Source organism: Erinaceus europaeus, chromosome X (genome assembly GCF_950295315.1).
Source record: "Erinaceus europaeus chromosome X, mEriEur2.1, whole genome shotgun sequence".
Lineage (NCBI taxonomy): Eukaryota > Metazoa > Chordata > Mammalia > Eulipotyphla > Erinaceidae > Erinaceus > Erinaceus europaeus.
Window position 1 is genome coordinate 29,324,447 of NC_080185.1, and position 23,036 is coordinate 29,347,482.

Genomic DNA, 23,036 nt, shown 5'->3' on the forward strand with positions numbered 1-23,036 from the left:
TGTGCAAGGACCCAGGTTTAAGCTCCTGGTCCCCACCTGCAGAGGGAAAGCTTCACAAGTGGTGAAGGAGGGCTGTAGGTGTCTTGGTCTCTTTCCCTCTCTACCACCTCCTCCCCTCTCAATTTCTCTGTCTCTATCCAATACTAAATAAATAAATGAAAAAATATCTAACAATTCTGTAAATCAATATTAAATCACTAATAAAAATTTTAATGAAGGGCTGGGGAGACAGCATAATGGTTACGCAAAAGCCTTTCAAACCTGAGGCTCTGAGGTCCCAGGTTCAATCCCCAGCACCACTATAAGCCAGAACTGAGCAGTGTTCTGGTCTCTTTCTCCCCCCTCGCCTCTTGCTCTGTATCTATTCTTTTGCATTAAAATCAAATAAATAAAATATAAAAAAATTAATGAAGAAAGTAAAAGCCAAGTCTTACCCTGAATAAAGATATGGATAAGAAAACTAGGGAGACTGCATAATCGTTATGCAAAAAGACTCTCATGCATGAGGTATCAATGGTACCAGGTTCAATACCTAGTATCATCATAAATCGGAATTGAGTAATGCTCTGGTAAAAATAAATAAATAAATAAATGATAATAATAAAATATGGACAAGATGGGAAAAGACAAAAGGTATTATACCTCAATATTAAAAGAGACTTCTCCAAAAACTGCTTAAGTAGATCTCTCCGTTTGATACCGAAGCTAAACCACAGCTCATTATACTGTACTAAGACAGCATAAATTGGGGAGGGGGGGGGTTCAACTCTGTCTATTGAATATGTAAGCATTTTGCCATCTATCTCTGTCTCTATTCTCTACTGCTATCTCTATCTCAGTGTTACTGCCCACGTGTATTCCAGTATGTGTGCACTCACTTTTCTTGAATAAATCCTAAAATTTCTTTTGAAAAAAAGTAAATAAATAAATTGGAGGGGGTATGCATTTCTTTTGTAAATAGAGAAAGGACTAGGGCGGGGGTAGATAGCATAAATGGTTATGCAAAGATATTCTCAGGCCTGAGGCTTCTATGTCCCAGATTCAACCCCCCATACCACCATAAGCCAGAGCTGAGCAGTGCTCTGGTATAAAAAATAAATAATTTTAAAAAAGAGGGAGTCGGGCTGTAGCGCAGCGGGTTAAGCGCAGGTGGCGCAAAGCACAAGGACCGGCATAAGGATCCCGGTTCGAACCCCGGCTCCCCACCTGAAGGGGAGTCGCTTCACAGGCGGTGAAGCAGGTCTGCAGGTGTCTATCTTTCTCTCCTCCTCTCTGTCTTCCCCTTCTCTCTCCATTTCTCTCTGTCCTATCCAACAACGACAACAACAATAATAACTACAACAATAAAACAACAAGGGCAACAAAAGGGAATAAATAAATAAAATAAAATAAAATTAAAAAAAAAAAGAGAAAGGACTATTATAAACAAGTCTATTCTCAGATCAATTTTAGAAATGAATATAATCAAAGGGATCTGGAACTTAATTCCCTTAGATTTTCAGTCCTTAGGAAAAAACTTACAGAAGTTTGCAAACCCTAGTTTGAATACCAGTGTATTAATGCATATCGCAATAAATTTACTAGCCCTTACTGACTATCTAATAATGACCAAATAAATGACAGGCAGTTTACACATATTATCTCCAATTCTTAATAATCCTCTGCAGTAAGTACTGCATTTGCTTCACTTTACCAAGTGAAAAAACAGAGGTTTAAAGCAGTTATGTGATTATTGCCAGTGTTTTACAGCTGTCAAGTGACAGAGTGGGAATCTGACTCAAAGCTTCTGCTGTTTGCACACCATACTGCATACATCCAACACCACCAGACCTCTCTTACCTTTAATACATCAGTGGGATTGGCTATAGTAGAAGAGATCACTCCTGACACTACCCCACAGATCATATTAATTAGAAGAGTTTCATCTGTAGAAAGGAAAAAACAAGAAAGATCTGCTTGTATTAGGTACCAGTTTCTGAGAACAGAGTACTGAGCTATTAGAGAGAAGGAGTTCCAGTCAGATAAATAACTGTGGAAATGAACTACAAAGATGTTGAAAATAAATTCAAATAGTTCTAGATCTCAAACCAGTGCTGAAACATATAAAATTATAAACACTGTAAAAAAAGTCATTTTATTTAATTTTTAATTTTTTTTTATTTTTGAGAGGCAGATAGAAAGACATACAGAGAAACCAAAAAAAAAGTCATTATTTTTTAAAGAATGTCCAGAGCATGTCCTAATAATCTAGATAACTGCTAATACCCACATAAATTCAGGATTATGTCTGAGGAATCATCAACTTTAAAATGTAGAACCTGAACATTAAGAAAAACTTCTATGTCTAATAAAAAAAATCTGTTTGTATTCATTTTCACTGGCCTTAATATCCATTGGTTACTATTTATTTACAGGGTTGTTTGTTCTTTTTTTTTTTCAGTAAAATATGAGAGACTAGTCTTTTAGAACGAAATTCTCTCATGGAAAAGAAAGAAACCACAGAGCATATTGTTCTAACTGAAATTCAATTTTCACCACTCCTAGTCACCATCAAGCCTACAAATAGAAACTAGGTAAACCCAAGTGAAGAGTCTATGAAAGGAAATTGTTTTAGGAAGAGGTAAAAGGATACTCAAAGATGTTCCAGAAAAAAAAAAAGTTGATGTAGGATAATAAAATGATTCAAAAGACATTACTAGTCAAACAACTCAGCAGCTGTCACTAGGTCAATGGTAAAATAACCACTCAATGCAGTAGCAGGCTGGGAACACTGCCACAGCAAATAGACATATTTTATACGCTGTATGGGGGAAGGTGGCCTTAGGTCCACTAGAAAACAGAAAAGCCTAAAATCATTCCAGCTAACAAAAGCTTATCAAAATTGGCAGCTGGAGGTTTTTTTTTTTTTTTAGTTTTAAAAATTGTATTTATTTGATATGACAGAGAAATTGAGAAGGGAGATAGAGTGGGAGAGAGACAGAGAGACACCTGCAGCTCTGTTCCACCATTTGTGAAGCTTCTAGCTGGAGAGTTTTTTTTTTTTTTTTTTTTTTACAGGTAAAGCTCTCCTGCTCATGAAGACAACATTTTGTGGGATGGCTGTTCCATGTTTTCTCTGTGATGACAAACACATACACCAGTTCTGTAAGGAATTATCCCAGGTCAGTACAAGTTTGCTTTGTCCTCTAGTGATCGTCAACCATTCTTGGACATCCCAGAATGAACACTTCTCACTAGGCATGATTTCAATAATCCCTTTGAATTTTACCCCAAAAAGAATATTAGTATATTCTGACCTTCCAAACGTTCTACAAATAATCGCTTCAGGCTTTGGTAAATGCCAATTTTAATGGTGCCATACGATGCCTGTCTTAATAATGCAGGAGCAATTCTGCCAAAGAAAAAGAGAAGAAAAGTCAGTTATGCTCAACAAACACTTAAAGATTACACATACCTAGGCAGCCTAGTTGACAACAATAGCAGTATATGCAATATTCAAGCCACTCATTTACCGAGAGAACACATCTTGGTTCATAAAACAAACCAACAAATTTAAAAGAGTTGAAATCATACAGACTACGTTCTCCAAATATAATGGAATGAAACCAGTCATCAAAAAGGAAATCCTCAAATAATTGGGAACTCGAAAGCACACTACTAGACAATCCATGTGTCTCAGGTAGGCTCCAGGGAAATTTTCTAAAAAGTAACAGAATGGAATGAAAATTAAATTTCAACTAATTGAGATATGCAGGATACAGCCAGGGACATTTAGAATAAAAAGCTTAGGAAAGAGAAAACATCTCACATCAATAATGCTTACCTCAAGGAACTAGAAAAATATAATTAGAATGAAAAAAGAAAGCAAAAGGAAGGAGACAATAAAGAATATAAGTCTGGCACAAAGCGCAAGGACCAGCATAAAGATCCCGGTTAGAACCCCCGGCAACCCAACTGCAGGGGAGTCACTTCACAGGCGGTGAAGTAGGTCTGTAGGTGTCTATCTTTCTCGCCCCCCCTCCATTTCTCTCTGTTCTAACCAACAACGACAACAATAACAGTAACTACAACAATAAAAAACAAGGGCAACAAAAGGGAATAAATAAATATTAAAAGTGAATATTAAAGTGAAGTGACTTCCCTGCAGTTGAGGAGCCAGGGGCTCGAACCGGGATCCTTACGCTGGTCCTTGTGCTTCGCACCATGTGCAGCAGGTTAAGAGCTTAACTCGCTGCTCTACTGCCTGACTCCCCTTTTTTTTATTGTTGTTGTAGTTATTATTGTTGTCATTGCTGTCGTCGTTGTTGGATAGGGCAGAGAGAAATGGAGAGAGGAGGGGAAGACAGAGAGGGGGAGAGAGAGAAAGACACCTGCAGACTTGCTTCACTACCCGTGAAGTGACCCCCTGGCAGGTGAGGAGCCGGGGCTCTAATCGGGATCCTTACTCCGGTCGGGATCCTTAGTCCGGTCCTTGCGCTTGGCCCCATGTGCACTTAACCCACCCCCCTTTTTTTTTTCTTTTTTTAACCAGAGTATTGGTCAGCTCCAGTTTATGGTGGGGGGGGGAGGGGCATTTGAATTCATAATTTAAAACATTCCCTAAAGGAAATCTCCAGGCCTAATTTTACTGAGGGATTCTAAACAACATTCCAACATTTAAAGAATTAATACCAATTATACACATATAATCTCTCCCAGAAAACAGAAGAGGGAACATTCCCAACTTTTTTCTCAAACTAGTATAATCCCAATCTAAAACCAGACAAAAGCAGTATTAAAAAAAAAAAAAAGATAACTATAGGTCAATTATCTCTCATGAACCTAGATGCAAAAAAAAAAACCCTCAAAACATTAGCAAATTTAATCCCGTGGTGCAGGAAAACACACACACACACACACATCATTACTTATTTCATAGCTTCTCTGAAATCAACCTATACCTTTAATCTGATCAGAAAGAGCTAATTGAGCCAAGTAGACCTTAAATCCCTCTTATAAACCAGAGATAGTTTCACTCATGCTTCCTTTGAGAGTCTTCCAAATTGCAGTACTAAACTTCGGTAGTTATAAATAGAAAAGATAGGTACAGCTTAGATGGTTAAGATTAAAAAATGATGACTAGATATGCATATTTCCGATTTTATTGCTCACTATCAGATAAAAAAAATCTTGTGATTATTCATGTTGATGAAAGAACAAAGTGAAACAGATGAACCATGATTCATCTGCTCCAAGATCTATTACTTGAGTTTTTTCCCACCTTAAGGAAGTTCTCTTTTAAATTATGTCTAACACAGTTCAGTAATAAAATCGATGTACTTTCTCCAAGCAATTAGCTGGCTTTGAGGCCAGAGTGGCCTAGGGAAATTGGCTGCAGATAAACAAGAAGCTGGATAATAAACCAGAGTTAAGGTTAATCAACAGCTGACCAAAAAAAAAAAAAAAAGGTTTCTATCTCTCCCATTCTGCTTAAAATGCCAGAATGGTTCTTTTCTTTCTTTTCTTTTTTTTTAATAAAAGATCTTTATTTAGCTTTTATTTTTTGATTTAGCTTTTAATGTTTGTGGGCTTTTATTATATATATATAGATAGATAGATAGATAGATATATTGGATAGAGACAGAGAGAAATTGAGAAGGAGGTAGAGAGGAAGAGAGAGAGACACACACCTGCAATACTTCCTAACCTCTTATAAAGCTTCCCCTCTGCAGGTGGGGACCAAGGGCTTAAGCCCAGGTCCTTGTGCACTGGAACACGCACACTTGACTGGGTGCATTGCACCACCACCCAGCCCCCCCTTTCTTTTCTTGCCACCAGAGCTGTGCTGGAGCTTCATGCCTGTGCAATTCTGCCACTTCCCAGGGACTCTTGTTTTCTTTTTTCCAATCAGAGAACTGGAGATGGAGAAGAAATATGAGAGTGAGAGAGAGAGAGAGAGAGAGAGAGAGAGAGAGAGAGACAACACAGCACCAGCCCACCACTTCTGAAGCTTTCCCCTTGCATGGTGTGCCCATGTGATGGCCAGAGGCTCAAACCCAAGTCCTTATGCATAGCAAAGTGTGCACTGGACTCAGTGAGCTATCTCTCAGGCCCTAATTTTTTTTCTTATTTATTTATTTATTATTGGATAGAAACAGAGAAATTGAGAGGGGAAGGAAATACAGAGGGGGAAAGAGAGAGACAGAAACCTGAAGCCCTACTTCACCACCTATAAAGCTTCTCCCCTGGCAGGTGGGAACCAGGAGCTTGAACCTGGGTCCTTATGCATTGTAATTTGAGTGTACCACCACCTAACTCCTCATTTTTCCTTTAAGGATCCAAAACTTTTTGTTGCTGTCATCATGCAGGTTTCACCAATCCAGACTAACTTTTTCAGTCATCAAAGGTAGTTGGGGGCAGGGGGGAGGAGAGGGAGCAGGAGACAACACACACCAAAGCTTGCCCCAATGTCACTGGGGTCTGGTTCAAGGCTGGGTCATGCACAGAGCAAAGCATGTGTGTTCCCAGATGAGTTATCTCATCAACAAAAAAGAAAAACAAATGCTTTCAAATATTTATTTATTTTAGATAGAAACAAAGAGAAATGAGAGGGGAGGGAGAGACAGAGAGAGAGAAAGAGAGACACCTGCAGTACTGCTTTACCACTCAGGAAACCTACCCCATGCAAGTGGGGGCCAGGGACTTGAACCTAGGTCCTGGGGTATTGTAACGTGCACTCTATATGGTACACCACCCCTCAGCCCCCCAAAAGAAATACGCTTTTTATTTTGTTTTGTTTCCAGAGCACTGCTTATCTCTGGCTTATGGTAATGCTGGGGAATTGAACCCGGGACTTGAAAGCCTCAGGCATAAGAGTCTCTTTGCATAACCATTAGGCTATCTACCCCCAACCCCAAAAGAAATATGTAACTCAGGGAGGATATCACACAAACATAGTTAAATGGAGCTGCTATGCATAGTGGCAATCAACGGCTCTCAGGAAAACCGGGGACAGCCAAGGCTACTTGAGATGATCACTCTAAAATAGAACACTTGGGGTCAGATGAACACACAATCCAAAGCTCTAAACCTAACAGCAAATAAAATATAAGCTGGCACATCACTACTGAATCACAAGTTGAAACAGAGGCTACCAAGAGCACAATCAGAGAGCTGAAATATGGCATTTCTTTAAAAAGTACTTATGTTCACGATGGAAGGAAAGAATTTAGTCTTACCCTGAATACAGAGCCAACACGCCTTCTTCTTTATAAATACGGAACAGGGCATGAAACATCCCTCGGTATTTTATCTCTTTGAAGCGCACATCAATGCTTTGGCCTTGAACCTGAAGTCGCGTTTTGGTTAGGTCCACAGGGAAAGTTCCTATGAAGTAACACACTCATTATGTAAGGTTTTTTTTCCAAAGAGGCAGTTGAATTTTGGCTGAATTGAAGTCCATGACAATTATTAAAACATGAGGCAACAGTCCTCTGGAGTTGTGTATTCATTCAAGTGCCGTGTGGGTCTATAGCCCTGCAATCTTTTCCTCCTGTAAACCATTATTAAATCCCTAACAAAAAGTAGAAGTGAAATGTACTGTGTTTTATCTCAAAGGCAGGATTTGGCCAACAGCATAAATATATACCTGATCAGTATAGTTGACAAAAGTGCTTTAGGATAGTCCTACTATACTGTAAATGCAAAAGAACAAATGTTTTCATTTCCTCTGTAACATACAACCTGAAACTTGCGTCTTTCCTCCCACTGCCTTTCTCCCACCTCTTCCTCATAAAGTCTTCCCAAACTTTCACAGACATGGCAAAGCACTCGACTGATGTTTCAGATACTGTCCTGTATTACAAAGTTCTGTGGATTTTTCTTTCTTTTTTTTGGTTTACAAGAAACAAATAAGTTTCCTAGCATTATGAAAGATAATGGCAAAGCCCTATTTCTTCTATTTGTGATGGTAGACAGGTTATTCAAAATAAGTCCCAGCACAGTGCTTGAGAAACTTAAAAAAATGTTAATGCTTCCTTTTCACAAGCATGGGCTATCAATATTTCTTGGTATCTCTATTTCCTTGAATAATGATTTATAATTTTTAGTATACAGATTCTCTTATCTCTCTTGCTTAGCTCATCCCTGGATACTTGACTGTTTGGGTTGTTATTATAAACATTGTCATTTTTTGAAAATTTTCTGTTGATATTTACTATTTTCACAGATGAATGTTACTGATTTTTGTGTACTGATTTGTAGCCTGCCACTTGACTAACATTGTTTAGTAATTTCCTATTGTATTCTTTTGGATATTCTCTCTATATTTTTATATATTTGTCAAATAAAAAATGTATTTAATTGTTAATGAGAGGAAGCCAAAGTATCACTCTGGCACATGTGGTGGTACAAGGGATAGAAATTAGGACCTCACACTTGAAAATTTTATCTACTGTGCCAATTCCCAGACCGTGAAAGTTTCTTTTTTCTTTCTTTTTTTATTATCTTTATTTATTTATTGGATAGAGACAGCCAGAAATTCAGAGGGTAGGGGTGACAGAGAGGGAAAGAAACAAAGAGACACCTGAAGCACTGTTTCACCACTTGCAAAGCTTTCCCCCTGCAGGTGGGGACTGGGGCTTGAACCTGGGTCCTTGTGCATTGTAATATGTGCACTCAACCAGGTGCACCACCACCAGCCCCCTCCCCGTGAAATTAGCCAAATTTCTTCTGCTTATTATATTATAAAAGAAGTGGTCATTACATCAACAATCTATGTTTCAAGGAGTATTTCAAGATCTAAAACTAACAAGGTACCGAAGGAAATAATTCTGTAAGAGGGCACAGAACCTGCTTGCATGAGGCTCCAGGTTTGATCCCTGGCACTGCATAGGCCACAGCTTGGTGGTCCTTGGTCTCTCTTAAAAGTAAATGAGTCTTTAAAAATAAAAGCTAACACAGTGATTATGTAGCTCTGCTCACTAATGATCTGGTATCATGACATAAAAGCATATGCCAAACAAGTCAGCAAAGACCAGTGGATTGGAGTAGTCACTTATGTATAGTCTAAGAAAGAGGAATTAGGGAGAGGGAAAAGAGTATAGTCGGGGCCAGGTGGCAGCATACCTAGTTAAGCAGTCATATTACAGTGCACCAGGTCCCAGGTTCAAGCCCTGATGACCACCTGCGCAGGGTTGGGGAGGGAGATTCACGAGTGGTGAAGCAGAGCTGCACGTATGTCTCTCTCCATTTCTACCTACACCTTCCCTCTCAACTTCTGTCTATATCTAAAATAAATAAAGACTATTTTTTAAAAGGGGGGTTGGGTGGTGGTGCACCTGGTTGAGTGTGCATGTTAAAAAGTGCAAGGACCCAGGTTCAAGCCCCTAGTCCCCACCTGCGGGGGAAAGCTCTGCGAGTAGTGAAGCAGTGCTGCAGGTGTCTTTCTTTCTTCTCTACCTCCCCCTTCCCTCTTGATTTCTGGCTGTCTCTATCCAATAAAATAAAGATAAAAAACAAAGAAAGAGGGTGAGGGTATAGCATAATGGTTATGCAAAGAGACTCTCATGCCTGAGGCTCTCAAGTCCCAGGCTCAATCCCCCACACCGCCAAAAGCCAGAGCGGAGCAGTGCTCTGGTCAAAAAGAAAGAAAGAAAGAGAGAAGTACAGTCTTGGGGCCAGATGGTGACATACCGGGTCAAGTGCACGTTACAATGCACAAGGGCCCGGGTTCAAGCCCCCGGTCCCCACCTGTAGGGGAAAGCTTCACAAGTGATAAAGCAGGGCTGCAAGTGTCTGTGTCTCTCTCCCTCTCTATCTCCCCCTTCCCTCTCAATTTCTGGCTGCCTCTATCCAATAAATAAATAAGGTTAGTAATAGAAAGAAAAGAATACAGTCTACAAATATTTCAAACTTAAGATCAAATAGAGAACCATGATTGACTTTGTTAGATGTCTGGGGGGGGCAGAAGTTTGAACACTTACTAAAAAAGTTATAAAGGAGCCAGGTGGTAGTGCACCTGGTTGAGTGCACATCATGTTACAGTGCACAAAGACCCAGGCTCAAGTCCCCAGTCCCCACCTGCAGGGGGAAAGCTTCACAAGCGGTCAAACAGTGCTGCAGGTGCCTCTCTATCTCTCATGCTCTATCACCCTCTTCCTCTCAATTTCTAGCTATCTCTATCACATAAATAAAGTAATAAAAACATTTTATTATTTTTTTCTCTTTTTTTTTTTTTTGCCTTCAGTTATCGATGGGACTCAGTGCCTACACTATGAATTTACTGCTCCTGGAGGCTATTTTTTTTTCCTTGTGTTGCCCTTATTATTTGTCATTGTTGTTATTATTATTGCTGTTATTGTTTTTGGATAGGACAGAGAGAAATCGAGAGAGGAGGGGAAAACAGAGAGGGAGAGAGAAAGACAGACACCTGCAGATCTGCTTCACCACTTGTGAAGCAACCTCCCTGCAGGTGGGGAGCCGGGGGCTTGAACCGGGATCCTTCTGCCAGTCCTTGAGCTTCACGCCATGTACACTTAACCTACTGCACTACCACCCAGCCCCCAATAAAAACATTTTTAAAGGAAGTTATAAACAACTTAGCCAAAATGAAGGATAATTAGTATAGGAATATAGTAGAAACCTCTAGTTTATCTAATTCACTCTGTATTTTCATGTGTATTACTTAAGCATAGTTAATGAACAAATCATGAAACTGTCAGTTTCTTTCTTTTTAAAAATATTTTATTTATTTATTTTTCTTTCTGTTGCCCTTGTTTTTATCGTTGTTGTGGTTATTATTGTTGTTATTGATGTTGCTGTTGCCGGACAGGACAAAGAGAAATGGAAAGAGGAGGGGAAGACAGAGAGGGGGAATGAAAGATAGACACCTGCAGTCCTGCTTCACCGCTTGTGAAGTGACCCCCCCCCGCAGGTGGGGAGCCAGGGGGCTCAAACCAAGATCCTTGCGCTTTGCACCATGTGCGCTTAACCCGCTGCACTAACACCCGACTCCCACTGTCAAAGTTTCTTAAGCTTGATTTTTCCCAACTTTACTTGCACACCATTAGTAATAAATATTATTTGGGGGCTTTGAGACAGTTTACAAAGCAAACAGGCTGAGTTCCCCACCACCACCACCTTTTCTCTAGTTTTCACTTAAAAACACCCATCATTTGCTAGAAGCTTCCATCTATTTCACAAGAAGCAGACTTGTCAGATTTCATATTCTTACCAAACTCGGCAACAATAGAGGCAAGGCCGCCATAAACAAAGGGTTTCCAGTTCAGACCAGACATCTCATGGCTTACAGTGGCACTTTTCTGGTGCTAAAAATAAACATAAATCAGAACAAGGCACACAAGTAAAAAGCATTTGGTAGAGGCTGACTATATATAATGTATATGACGAAACTAACAAAATAGAACAGATACAGAGGGCAAACACTGCCGAGTGGATGACACAAAATGATCACGTTCCACGTGCTGGATGATCATGAATTGGTCCTTTACTGCCCTTCTGTATGGGCTGAGGGCATGATTCAACCTTGGCCCGACATTCATTCTCGTTCCCTTCATGTTCTCCCCATTTCCACCCACCCAAAGAGACTTACTTCAGTTCATCCAGCACACCCAACTTTAGACATTCAACTGGACAATTACAAATGAAAGAATCTGGAGTTGGCATCACATTGGCTGAAGCATGTCCTTATAGCCATATACGGTGTTCAGCCAGCTTGACTCGGGTGCAAAACACAAGCCGACACCACGATCCTCTCAGCACGTTGAACCCTCTCAGCTTACCTCAAAATGTCAGGGTTCTGGCTCATCTAGTTACTTCTAGCTATACACATTTCCCCCAACTAAGTTGAGGCTGAGCTAAGCCCTTTTTTAAAAAAGATTTTATTTATTTATTTATTTATTTATTTATTTATTTATTTGGAGGATAGGACAGAGAAAGAGCCAGACATCACTCTGGTACATGTGCTGCCAGGGACCGAACTCAGGACCTCATGCTTGAGAGTCCACTGCTTTACCCACTGTGCCACCTCCCAGCGCACAGCACTTTAAATTAAAAATAAAAATAAAAAAACTGCCTTCAGGCTTCCAGAGGAATGACAACAAGGTGGACAATGTCTTTGTTCTCTCTGATATTTAACATATCGCCAGCTAGTGAATCTCCTTTCCCCTGGTTGTTTAGAACAGTGTGTTTTTTTTTTTCTTTTCTGTTCAGGTTCTTTAATAATATATTATTCTCCCAGCGCCTTCCCTGTCCCTCCACCACTTGACTTGTCATCTTCAATCATGTCAACTTTGCTTCCTATCCCCCTCAGTGATTTCTCTCCTGGACCTCATCCCCCACCCCCAGTCCCTGAGCTCTGTCCTCTAGCTCAGTGGTTTTCAAATTACAGAGTCATCTAGAAATTGAACTGAAACAGATTGCTAGGCCCCACCCTCAGAGTTTCTAATAGGTAGTCTGAGCCTGCCCAGAGAATATAAATCCCCAGGCTGTTCTGATGCCACCGTAATTTAAGAACTGCTGCTCTTCACATTCCCATGCACAAGGACCAGGGTTTGATCCCCAGGCCACTGAATGGGAACTCCTTCAGGAATGGAGGTTTCACAAGTAGTGGGACAATGCAGTGGTATTTCTCATTCTCTATCCCTCTTTCTCTCCCTCTCTCTGTTTCTCATCCTCTATAAAGAGGAAAGGGGAAAAAAAAGGCCAGCAGAAGCACTAGAGAAAGAAAAACTGCTATTCTAGCAAAATTCTACCAAATCCTGGTTCACCTGAAAATATTTTTTTTTCTTTGCATGGCCTATTTGATTCTTAAATTTCTTTCAAACATTCCTTCCTCTCAGAGCTACAGCATGTGTATCGTTTTTTGTTTTTTTAAAGCAACTTCAAGTGGCTTGGATTCAGGAATGAAAATCTTCAAGGCAGACTGCTTAGGTTCAAATCCTGACACCAACATTTACTAGTTCTATGACCTTAGGTGAATTTCTATGCCTGAATTTTCAGAACCATAAAAAAGGGCTAATGAATATTCTAGTCTGGAGTTGCTGTACAAAGTGAAAACTAGCTGTAAAATGCCTAGAAAAGTACCTGGCAACAGGAACTCCTCAACTGTTAGCTATTATCATCACTACATTTTGAAAACTTAAGCACCCAGCTTTCTATTGGAACGGCTATGACTTTTGACACCATTTACTTGCGATCTCTTGAGGGGAGACCAAGATTTTTGCTTGATTCCACATAAGCCATTCTCTGTAACTAAGCACAGAAAAAAATAATAAATATGTAGAGTACAGCAAACATACAGACAAATCGTTCAGTCAGAGAGTGTGAAAATAATCATGGAAACTTCCTCACAAGCACAGTGTGCTCAGTCAGTCCATTTGAACATACTCTACAATAAGTAGCTCTTTTGAAGGAAGCTGTTGAAAGGAATTCTAAAAAAGCAAAGTAGGGCTGGGCACCTAAAAAATCAGCTGCAGCTGGGGATAAGTCTCAAGTACTAAGTACTATTTTACCAACTTTCTCAACTATGCTCACATCGTAGGATTATAATCAACAACAAAGCAAGGCGCAGGCAACGAGAGGACAGGCATGCAACAGCACCGCATGGAAAAGCATGGCACATCCTGAGTCACTGCGAGGAAAAACCCATTCACCAGTCCTCAACTTAGAGGTTTTCGAATGGCTGAATGAAGTTTCCGGAGGCTAAAAGCATATGTCTCTTTAAAATTTTGTTCTATTATCTTCATTCACTTATTGGATAGACTCAGCAAGAAATCAAGAGGGAAGGGGTGGCAGAGAGGGAGAGAGACACCTGCAGCATTGCTTCACCACTTGCAAAGCCTTTCCCTGCAGGAGGGGACTGAGGGTTCGAACTGGGATCCTTGCATATTATAATATTTGTATTCAACCAGGTGCGCGTCACTACCCGGCCCTCTTTATAGTGTTTTCTTTTTTTTTTATTATTGCCTCCGGGGTTATCACTGGGGCTCGCTAGAAGCTTCCCTATAAAGCTCTCTTCAAAACTTTTTTTTTTCTTTTTAGATCATTTTATTGGGGGGAAATGTTGATTTACAAGACTGCCATTGTCACGGGTGTATATAGTCACATCTCCCTGACAGGGTGTCAGTACACCACACAATCCACCAGCTCGTTCTATTCCTTTACCATAAGACACTTGGTCCCCACGCGCTTTTCAGTCGCCCGTCACCTCCCTTCTTTCGACTTCTTGGATATGCTGCACTAGACCATAGCTAAGTAAAGTTCTATGCTTTCTTTTCTTTTGTTTTTTCCTCCACCTGAGCACTGCTCAGCTCTGCCTTATAGTGGTGCTGGGGACTGAACCTGAGAGCTCAAAGCCTCAGGCATGAAAGTTGTTTTGTATAACCATTATGCTGTCTTCAGCCATTTCTTTGCTTCTTGTCTTGCCTATGACAGCGCTCATCCGGTATTCTTCTGATTGTGAATGTCTGTGTGTGTGTGTGTGTGTGTGCGTGTGTGTAGTGTGTATGTCTATATATATATATATATATATATATATATATATATACACAAATATAATATATACAGCGGTATACTACATTGTAAGAAATGATGAGGACCCTCAATGACCCTGGGTCCATGCTCCCAGAGGGATAGAGAATGGGAAAGCTACTGGGGAGGGGGTGGGATATGGAGATTGGGCGGTGGGAATTGTGTGGAGTTGTACCCCTCCTACCCTATGGTTTTGTTAATTAATCCTTTCTTAAATAAAAATAAATTAATTAATTAATTTAAAAAAAAAAGAAATGATGAGGGGGCCGGGCAGTGGTGCACCAAGTTAAGTGCACATATTACAAAGTGCAAGGACCCCACCCAAGGATCCCAGTTCGAGCCCCCGGCTCCCCACCTGCAGGGGGGGTTTGCTTCACAGGCGGTGAAGCAGTTCTGCAGGTGTCTATCTTTCTCTCCCCCCTCTCTTCCCCTCCTCTCTCCATCTCTCTCTGTCCTATCCAACAACAACGACATCAGTAACAACAGTAATAACTACAACAATAAAAAAGGGCAACAAGATGTAAAATAAGTAAAAAAAAATTAAAAATCAGGGACTTGAGGGAGTCAGGCAGTAGCGCAGCGGGTTAAGTGCAGGTAGTGCAAAGCGCAAGGACCAACGTATCCCAGTTCAAGCCCCTGGCTCCCCACCTGCGGGGGGGGGGGGGCGTTCACTTCACAAGTGGTCACTTCACAGTCTCTCTCTCCTCCTCTCCACCTTCCCCTTGCCTCTCAATTTCTCTGTCCTATCCAACAATGGGAAAAAATGGCCTCCAGGAACAGGGGATTCCCAGTGATAACCCTAGAGGCAAAAAAAAAAAAGAAAAAAGAAAACCACACACACAAAAAAAGACACATTTTTAAAAATAAAAGGCAATTATAATCCTTAAAATTACATTAACTGGTGGTCTGGGAAGTGGATAAAGCACTGAACTCTCAAGCATGAGGTTTCAAGTTCAATCCCCGGCAGCACATGTACCAGAGTGATGTCTGGTTCTTTCTCTCCTCCTAACTTTCGCATTAATAAATAAATCTTTAAATGTTACAGTGTGCCATGACCTGGGTTCGAGCCTCCAGTCCCCACCTGCAGGGGGAAAGCTTCACAAGTGAATCAGGGTTACAGATGACTCAATCTCTCTGTCTCTCTCTCTGTCTCTCTCTCTGTCTCTCTATCTATCTATCTCTCCCCTACCCTCTCAACTTCTGGCTGTCTCTATCCAATAAATAAAGATAATAAAAACTATTTTTAAAAATGCTTTAGCCAGGGCCAAGTGGTGGTATACCTGGCTGAGCAAACACATTACAGTGTGTAAGGACCTAAGTTCAAGCCCCTGGTCCCCACCTGCAGGGGGGGAAGCTTTGTAAGTGGTGAAGCAGTGCTGCAGGTATCTCTCCCTATCTCCCCCTTCCCTCTCAACTTCTCTGTCTCTACCCAAAATAAATGCAGTATTCAAAAAATAAACTTAACTAACTTCAAAGACCCCCTATTAGTAGGTTATGCTCTCCCTACCCTTGGAGAACTTTTTTAAAATTCTTCTCTTGTGAGAGTCGGGCTGTAGCACAGCGGGTTAAGAGCAGGTGGCACAAAGCACAAGGACCAGCATAAGGATCCCGGTTCAAGCCCCGGCTCCCCACCTGCAGGGGAGTCGTTTCACAAACGGTGAAGCAGGTCTGTAGGTGTCTATCTTTCTCTCCCTCTTTCTGTCTTTTCCTCCTCTCTCCATATCTCTCTGTCCTATCCAACAATGATGACAACAATAATAACTACAACAATAAAACAACAAGGACAACAAAAAGGGAGTAAATAAATAAATAAATATTTAAAAATATTAATTAAAAAATAAAAAATAAATTTTAAAAAATTCTTCTCTTGTATGAAATGGTAACAGCAATTTACTTTGCTTAGTGTCCTGATTTGCCAACATAAGACTGGCTATCCAATTTCTCTGCCCACCCTCATAACTTCATTTAGATGTTATTGGCCTTTGAAATCCAAAAGTCTGGAGAACCACTGGACAAATCAACACTGCTACCACTACCACCACCACTTTGCATTTTTATCTGATAAGTAGCAAAATCCTTTTTCCTCCAACGTTAAAAAAAGACCCTTGTAATGAAGAAGTCATATACTATCTCTGATTTAGTCTGATTTTAGGTTATATTTATTTATTTATTTATTACCTTTTTGTTGCCCTTGCTGTTTTATTGTTGTAGTTATTGTTGTCTGTCTTCATTGTTGGATAGGACAGAGAGAAATAGAGAGAGGACGGGAAGACACAGAGGGGGAGAGAAAGACAGACACACCTGCAGACCCGCTTCACCACTTGTGAAGTGACTCCTTTGCAGGTGGGGAGCCAAGGGCTAGAATCGGGATCCTTACACTGGTCCTTGTGCTTTTTGCACCATATGCACTTAACCCGCTGCACTACTGCCTGATTCTCATGATTTTAGGTTATTTTAAAAGTTCAACTGTTACTAAGAGGGAGAAACAAGAAAACCACACCTCCATTCTATGTGGTGCCAGGGGTCAAACCCAGGACCTCATGCATGCAAGGCAGGTGCTCTACGGCTGAGCCACCATCCTGGTCTGCTGAGGGCAGTTTTCAGGCATGTCTATCATTCACTATCTATATTATACTTGAATCACTATAGTGAAGAACTGCAGGCATCTGTGTGAAGATTGTATCATACGGGGCCGGGTGATGATGCAGCTGGTTGAGCGCACGTTACAATGCACAAGGACACAGGTTCGAGTCCCCAGTCCCCACCTGCAGGGGGAAAGCTTCACTAGTGGTGAAGCAGGGCTGCAGGTGTCTCTCTGTTTCTCTTCCTCTCTATCCCCCCCTTCCCTCTTGATTTCTGCTTGTCTCTACCCAATAAATAAATAAAGATAATAAAAAATTAAGATTATATCATACGGGAGTTGGGCCATAGCGCAGTGGGTTAAGCATAGGTGGCGCAAAGCGCAAGGACCCGCATAAGGGTCCAGGTTCGAGCCTCCAGGTTCCAGCCCCCGGCTCCCCACCTGCAGGGGAGTTGCTTCACACGCGGTGAAGGTCTGTCGGTGTTTATCTTTCTCTCCCCCTCTCTGTCTTCCCCTCCTCTCTACATTTCTCTCTGTCCTATCCAACAACAATGACATCAATAACAACAACAATAACTAAAACAACAATAAAAAACAAGGGCAACAAAATGAAAAATAAATAAATATAAAAAATTTTTTTAAAAGATTATATCATACTACTGACTCATTAAAATGTCTTTTAGTGGGGTCAGAAGGTGGCACACCTGTTTAATTGTATATATTATAGAGTGCAAGGACCAGGGTTCAAACCCCTTGTCCCTACCTACAATGGGAAGGCTGCACAAGTGGTAAAGCAGTGTTGCAGGTATCTGTTTCTTTCCCTCTCTACCTCTCCCTTCTCAATGTCTGTCTCTATCCAGTGATAAAAAAAATAGTAAGACTTAAAAATAAAAATAAATTAAAATGTCTTTTACTTAAGGCCATATACATGCGGGCATATTATATCATACCTAATCTACAACTGTATGTTTTGTAAATCTTCACTTGGCTCTTATATATCTTAATCTCAGATATATATATATAAAACAAATGAGGGCAGGGGTAGATAGCATAATGGTTATGCAAACAGACTCTCATGCCTGAGGTGCCAAAGTCCCAGGTTGAGCAGTGCTCTGGTAAAAAAAAAAAAAAAAAGACTGGGGAGCTGGGGATACAGCATAATGGTTCTGCAAAAGACTTTTCATGCGTGAGGGTCTGAGCTCCCAGGTTCAATCCCCAGCAGCACCACAAACCAGAGCTGAGCAACGCTGTGTGTCTGTCTCTCTGTCACTGTTTCTCTTTGTCCCTCTCTCTAAGACAAAATAAATAATTTAGAAAATGACTTTGACAAGGTTTATCTTTTATTTATTTTTTTTTTGGTAAAATGTGTGTGTGTTCTATGAACCGTATTTTTTAAATTTTTTTTTTTAGTGATTTAACATTGATTTATAAAATTACATATTAACAGGGGTATAAATCCACTCCATGAGGTTTATCTTCTAGCTGCCCCACTAAGTAAAAATCCTCGGAGGCAAGATCCCAGGTCTCACATCACTTTTATAACCCCTTGAACAGCTTGCACAGAAGTGAGTACGTGTCCATCACATATTGAGCTGGTTCCTGTGTGATGTCCTTTATCGTGTATACAGCCTGTATCCCACAATGCCCTTGGGTCCATACTCCCAGAGGGTTAAAGAATAGGAAAGCTGTCAAGGGAGGGGATGGGATACGGAGTTCTGGTGGTGGGAATTGTGTGGAGCTGTACCCCTCTTATCCTATGGTTTTGTCAGTGTTTCCTTTTTATAAATTTAAAAAAAAAGAGTAAGAAGAAAAACAGAAAGGTAACCTGTACCTGGCCAGTGCTTCACATTCTTCAACACACTGATGAGCCTCAGTGATTCGCTGCCTACTCATTCCCTCCCCTTGATTTTTGGTGCAGAAAATTACTTGCATAAAGAAAAAAAAACCCAAACAACCTAAAAATGATTTTAGGTGGGAGTTTTCTCCAGGTAGAGGTGTAAGGAGAGAAGTCAGGGGGCCAGGCAGTGGCGCACCCAGTTAAGAACACATAGTACCAAGCACAAATGATGTGGGTTTGAGCCCCCACTCCCCACCTACAGAAGGGACACTTCACAAGTGGCAAAACAGAGAGTCTGCAGGTGGCTCTCCTCTCTCAATTTCTGTCGCATCCAATAAAAAAAAATTTGACCACCAGAAAGCAGTCGATTTGTAGTGCTGGCACCAAGTCCCAGCAATAACCCCAAAGGGGAAAAAGAGAGAGAGAAGTCATATCTGAGTTAATACAGAATTATAGTACTGTGGGGTTGGGCAGACAACATAGCGCCTTTCATGCTTGAGGCTCTAGGTTTAGTCCCCAGCACCACCTTAAACAAGAGCTGAGCAGTGCTCTAGTCCCTAGTTATCTATTTCTACTGATATCTCATTAAAAAGATATATAAACAGAATGGCTTTAAAAGGAATTACAGTACTTTTAATAGTTTTACTGTATAAAGAAGTCAACGAGGGGCCAGGTGGTGGCACACCTGCTTGAGCGCACATGTTACTTACTATAAGCAAGGACCTGGGTTTGAGGCCCCAGTCCCCGCCTGCAGGGGGAAAGCTTTGTGAGTGGTGAAGCAGTGCTGCAGGTGTCTACCTCCCCCCCTCTCAATTTCTGGCTGTCTCTATCCAAAAGGTTAAGAGAGAGAAAGAGAGAGAGAGAGAGAGTCAATGAAGGGGGCCAGGCTGTGGCATAGCTGGTTCAAAGTACAAGGATACAGGTCACGTCCCTGGTCCCCATCTGCAGGCAAGAATGCTTCATGATTGGTGAAGTAGGGCTGCAGGTGTCTCTCTCCCTATCTCCTCTTCTCTCAATTTCTGTCTCTATCCAATAATTAATTAAAAGAAGTCAGTGAAAATTGTCTTCAAAATGCAGACAGGTACTCTGAATTCAATACGTAAAAATATGATAGCCTAAAAGGTGGTGGTAATAAGAATGCCCTAGAATAGAAGTTGCACAGCCCTATGCTTCTCCAAAGATGTGGTCAAGAACATCTGGGTACCTTTCTTGCTATCTCTGTTAAGAAAGGGTAGGCATTAGAGATTCTCAGATTCAGAAGGCAATCACAGAAAAGCAAAAACATACTTCAAAGCATACTAAATGCAGTGTGAAAGGAGTATAGACCCCATGCTAAAACATACCTAACATTATGTCCTAACAGCATGGCAACATTTATTATTCAGCCTAGCTTTCCATGATTAAGCAAGGAGAGGGTGGGGGAATAAGAAGAATAAAAAGCCTCTCAAGAGCTTGCTGGTAGAGGAAATTAAAACAGTTCACTGAGGAAAAAAGATAATAAGTTCTACATGACATAGTACAGACGAAGCACAGAAAAAGAGACAACCACCAGAGGCTTGAATAATTCACAAATAAGTATGTGGTGGGAGAACCAGATGAACAGAAATGCAAATGGGGGAGGGAGAGAGCACAGCATGAGGAGGCAGACATCAGTAGGATTTGTTCTGAGCCAAGTGCAACATAGCTTTAATAGAATTGCATTGCCCCAGCCAAACAATATCCGACTTGAAGTAGGACAAGGGAAAGAAAGGCTTGAAATCAGAGTATGGGGTGAGTGGGAGGCATTTTGGCTCGGGTTAAGCATCTGATGGCAGAAGTGACAAAGAAAATGCACATTTTCCTTAGCTTTCTGGGGCTGCAGCAAGCGAAGGATTACAAATGGGAAAGGCAGGGGGGACCAAGATGGTGCCAGGCAGACCCGACAAGATGTTGGCTGGCAGGGGGGTTTGAAATAAACTTCTGAAAACGAAGATACAGGGTAACTTGTCTCTGTAGGGAAATCAAAGCAAGGGGAGAGTTTATGAAGAATCTTAAGTATCCCTGGCCCGAAGAGGGAAGGGAAATTTTTTTTTTCATTTCAAAAAAAAAGGGGGGGATGCGGAGAGAAAACAAAAATGTCCCTGCGGTTACCTTGTTTGAGCAACTAATTCAGGTCGCTAGCGGCTGTCATCCCAGTTAATTAGCCGAACGGCATTTTAATAGATGCCTCCAATGCAGTAACCCCAAGGAGTGGGGGTTGGGGAGGGTGGGAAGCCATGGGGCGCATCTTTCAACAGCCTCCCTCACACTAACACAATGAGACGTTTGCTTACTCCGCTTACAATCACGGCCGCCGTTGCAAACTTCACCCTTAGAAAAATTAGGATTATTCCGGGAAAGATACCCATTCACCCTCTGGGTAGCAGGATCTTGCTAGTTCCTCGGCTGTCAGAGCGAGCTCGTGGAGAGAAGATGGGAGGCGCCTGAAGGAGGCGGCCTCCCGGGGGGGTCGAGGAAGCAGGGTTCAATCCAAGAAGTAAAACCACCGATGCCAGAAGAGTGAAAGACAGGGAAGGGACCCGGCTGAGGGGAGAGAGAGATCAAAGGACCGTTAAGCCCCTCCCAAGCCGGGAACCAGGCCAACCCGGCCCCGCGCAGCCCGGCGCGGCCCAGCCCCGCTCCCCAGCCTGGAAATCCAGGAGCTCCCCCCTCACCTGCTCAGGCTCATCAGAAGATTGGGAAGCAGAGGCTCCCACTGTCGGAAACGCCACCGCAAAGCCAACCCGGAAGTATTGAGATCGGCGGAAGTAACCAAGTCGTCGCCACGGCAACTTTGGCGCGGCCATTGCAGCCCCGCCTCCTCCGCACCTAAGAAAAAGAAGGCGCGAAACGAGAGGCCACAAAGGCCTCTTTAGTGGGGCAGGGGGGAGGCGTGGGGCAGACAGCAGGTGAGTAGCCGGCGCGAAGGCCCAGAGAGCGTAACCTGACTCTCAGGTGGCGGAGGGAGAGGAGGACAGGTCAGGAGAACTTGGCAGCTAGTGCAACTAACGTGCGCTCACCGGTAAGTTCAGGGGCAGATGTGGGACCACGCCCAACTCCCCGCGCATGCGTCCTAGGGCTACGGAAGGAGGGCGCGTGCCAGGGGCGGGGCGCCTGCGCAGGGGGGAATGGAAGACAAGGTAGGGGGCGGGGCAAAGGCCTTAAACCCAGAGTGGGAAAATGAGGAAAAGCCACCCCCTCCCCCCACTTGCACGCAGGATTTGGTGCAAGGAGTCTGAACTCCTTGCACTAAGAAAATACAGATCAAGGAACCAAATAACCCTCTGCACCTGCTGAGCCCCCAGCATTGGAGACTGAAGAATTAGTCTCAGGCCCTGGACTCTACAGTATTTGGTTGAGAAAGAAGAGATCATAAACAAAAGAAAAACAGAAACCTGAAAAGTAGAAATGCTAACAGGAGCCCAGCTTAATCCTCACATGACAACTAAAAATGGTGAGAGCAACTGTCTCACAGGCGTCTGGTTGTAGCCCCTGAGAGCCCACAAGAAATTGCTGCAAGTCTGGGGAATTCTCAGAAGACTAGAAATGGACCCTGCAGTTCCTCTCCTGGGATATATCCTAAGGACCCAAATACACCCATCCAAAAAGATCTGTGCATACCTATGTTAATGGTAGCACAATTTGTAATAGCCAAAACCTGGAATAAATTTTGGTGTGGGGGTGGGGCTGGGTGGTGGCTCAGCGGGTTAAGTCATAAGGCCACAAAGCACAAGGACCCAGCAAAGGATGCCAGTTCCAGCCCCCAGCTCCCCACCTGCAGAGGGATCGCTTCACAGGCGGGGAAGCAGGTCTGCAGGTGTCTTTCTCCCTCCTCTGTCTTACCTTCCTATTTCCATTTCTTTCTGTCCTATCAAACAACAACGACAGTAATAATAACAGCAGTGATAAACAACAAAGGCAACAAAAAAGGAAAACATAGCTTCCGTGAGCAGTGGATTCCTAGTGCAATAACCCTGAAGGCAAAAAAAAAAAAAATTAAGGGGTCGGGAGGTAGTGCAGCGGTTATGGATCGACCTTCCCGTGGTGCATCCCGTGAGTACCCATTCATTG

At 42.1% G+C, this 23,036-nt stretch overlaps 1 protein-coding gene across 5 annotated transcripts in view; it reads right to left on the reverse strand.

Annotated features, from left to right (window-relative positions):
- Positions 1 to 21,951, reverse strand: part of SLC25A14 (solute carrier family 25 member 14) — a 131,521-nt gene extending 109,570 nt beyond the window's left edge. The window contains exons 1-5 of one of the 5 annotated variants that reach the window (XM_060183582.1): positions 21,641 to 21,951; positions 11,213 to 11,306; positions 7,218 to 7,365; positions 3,297 to 3,391; positions 1,840 to 1,925 (exon numbers count right to left, since the gene is read on the reverse strand). In XM_060183582.1, coding sequence (XP_060039565.1) covers positions 1,840 to 1,925; positions 3,297 to 3,391; positions 7,218 to 7,365; positions 11,213 to 11,306; positions 21,641 to 21,772 — 555 coding nt within the window. In that variant the 5' untranslated portion in view covers positions 21,773 to 21,951. Of the gene's footprint in view, positions 1 to 1,839; positions 1,926 to 3,296; positions 3,392 to 7,217; positions 7,366 to 11,212; positions 11,307 to 21,259; positions 21,539 to 21,640 lie in introns of those variants that run through there. The other 4 variants (XM_060183580.1, XM_007527626.3, XM_016190220.2 and 1 more) reach the window with 4 other exon arrangements.
- Positions 21,952 to 23,036: the final 1,085 nt, after the last annotated feature.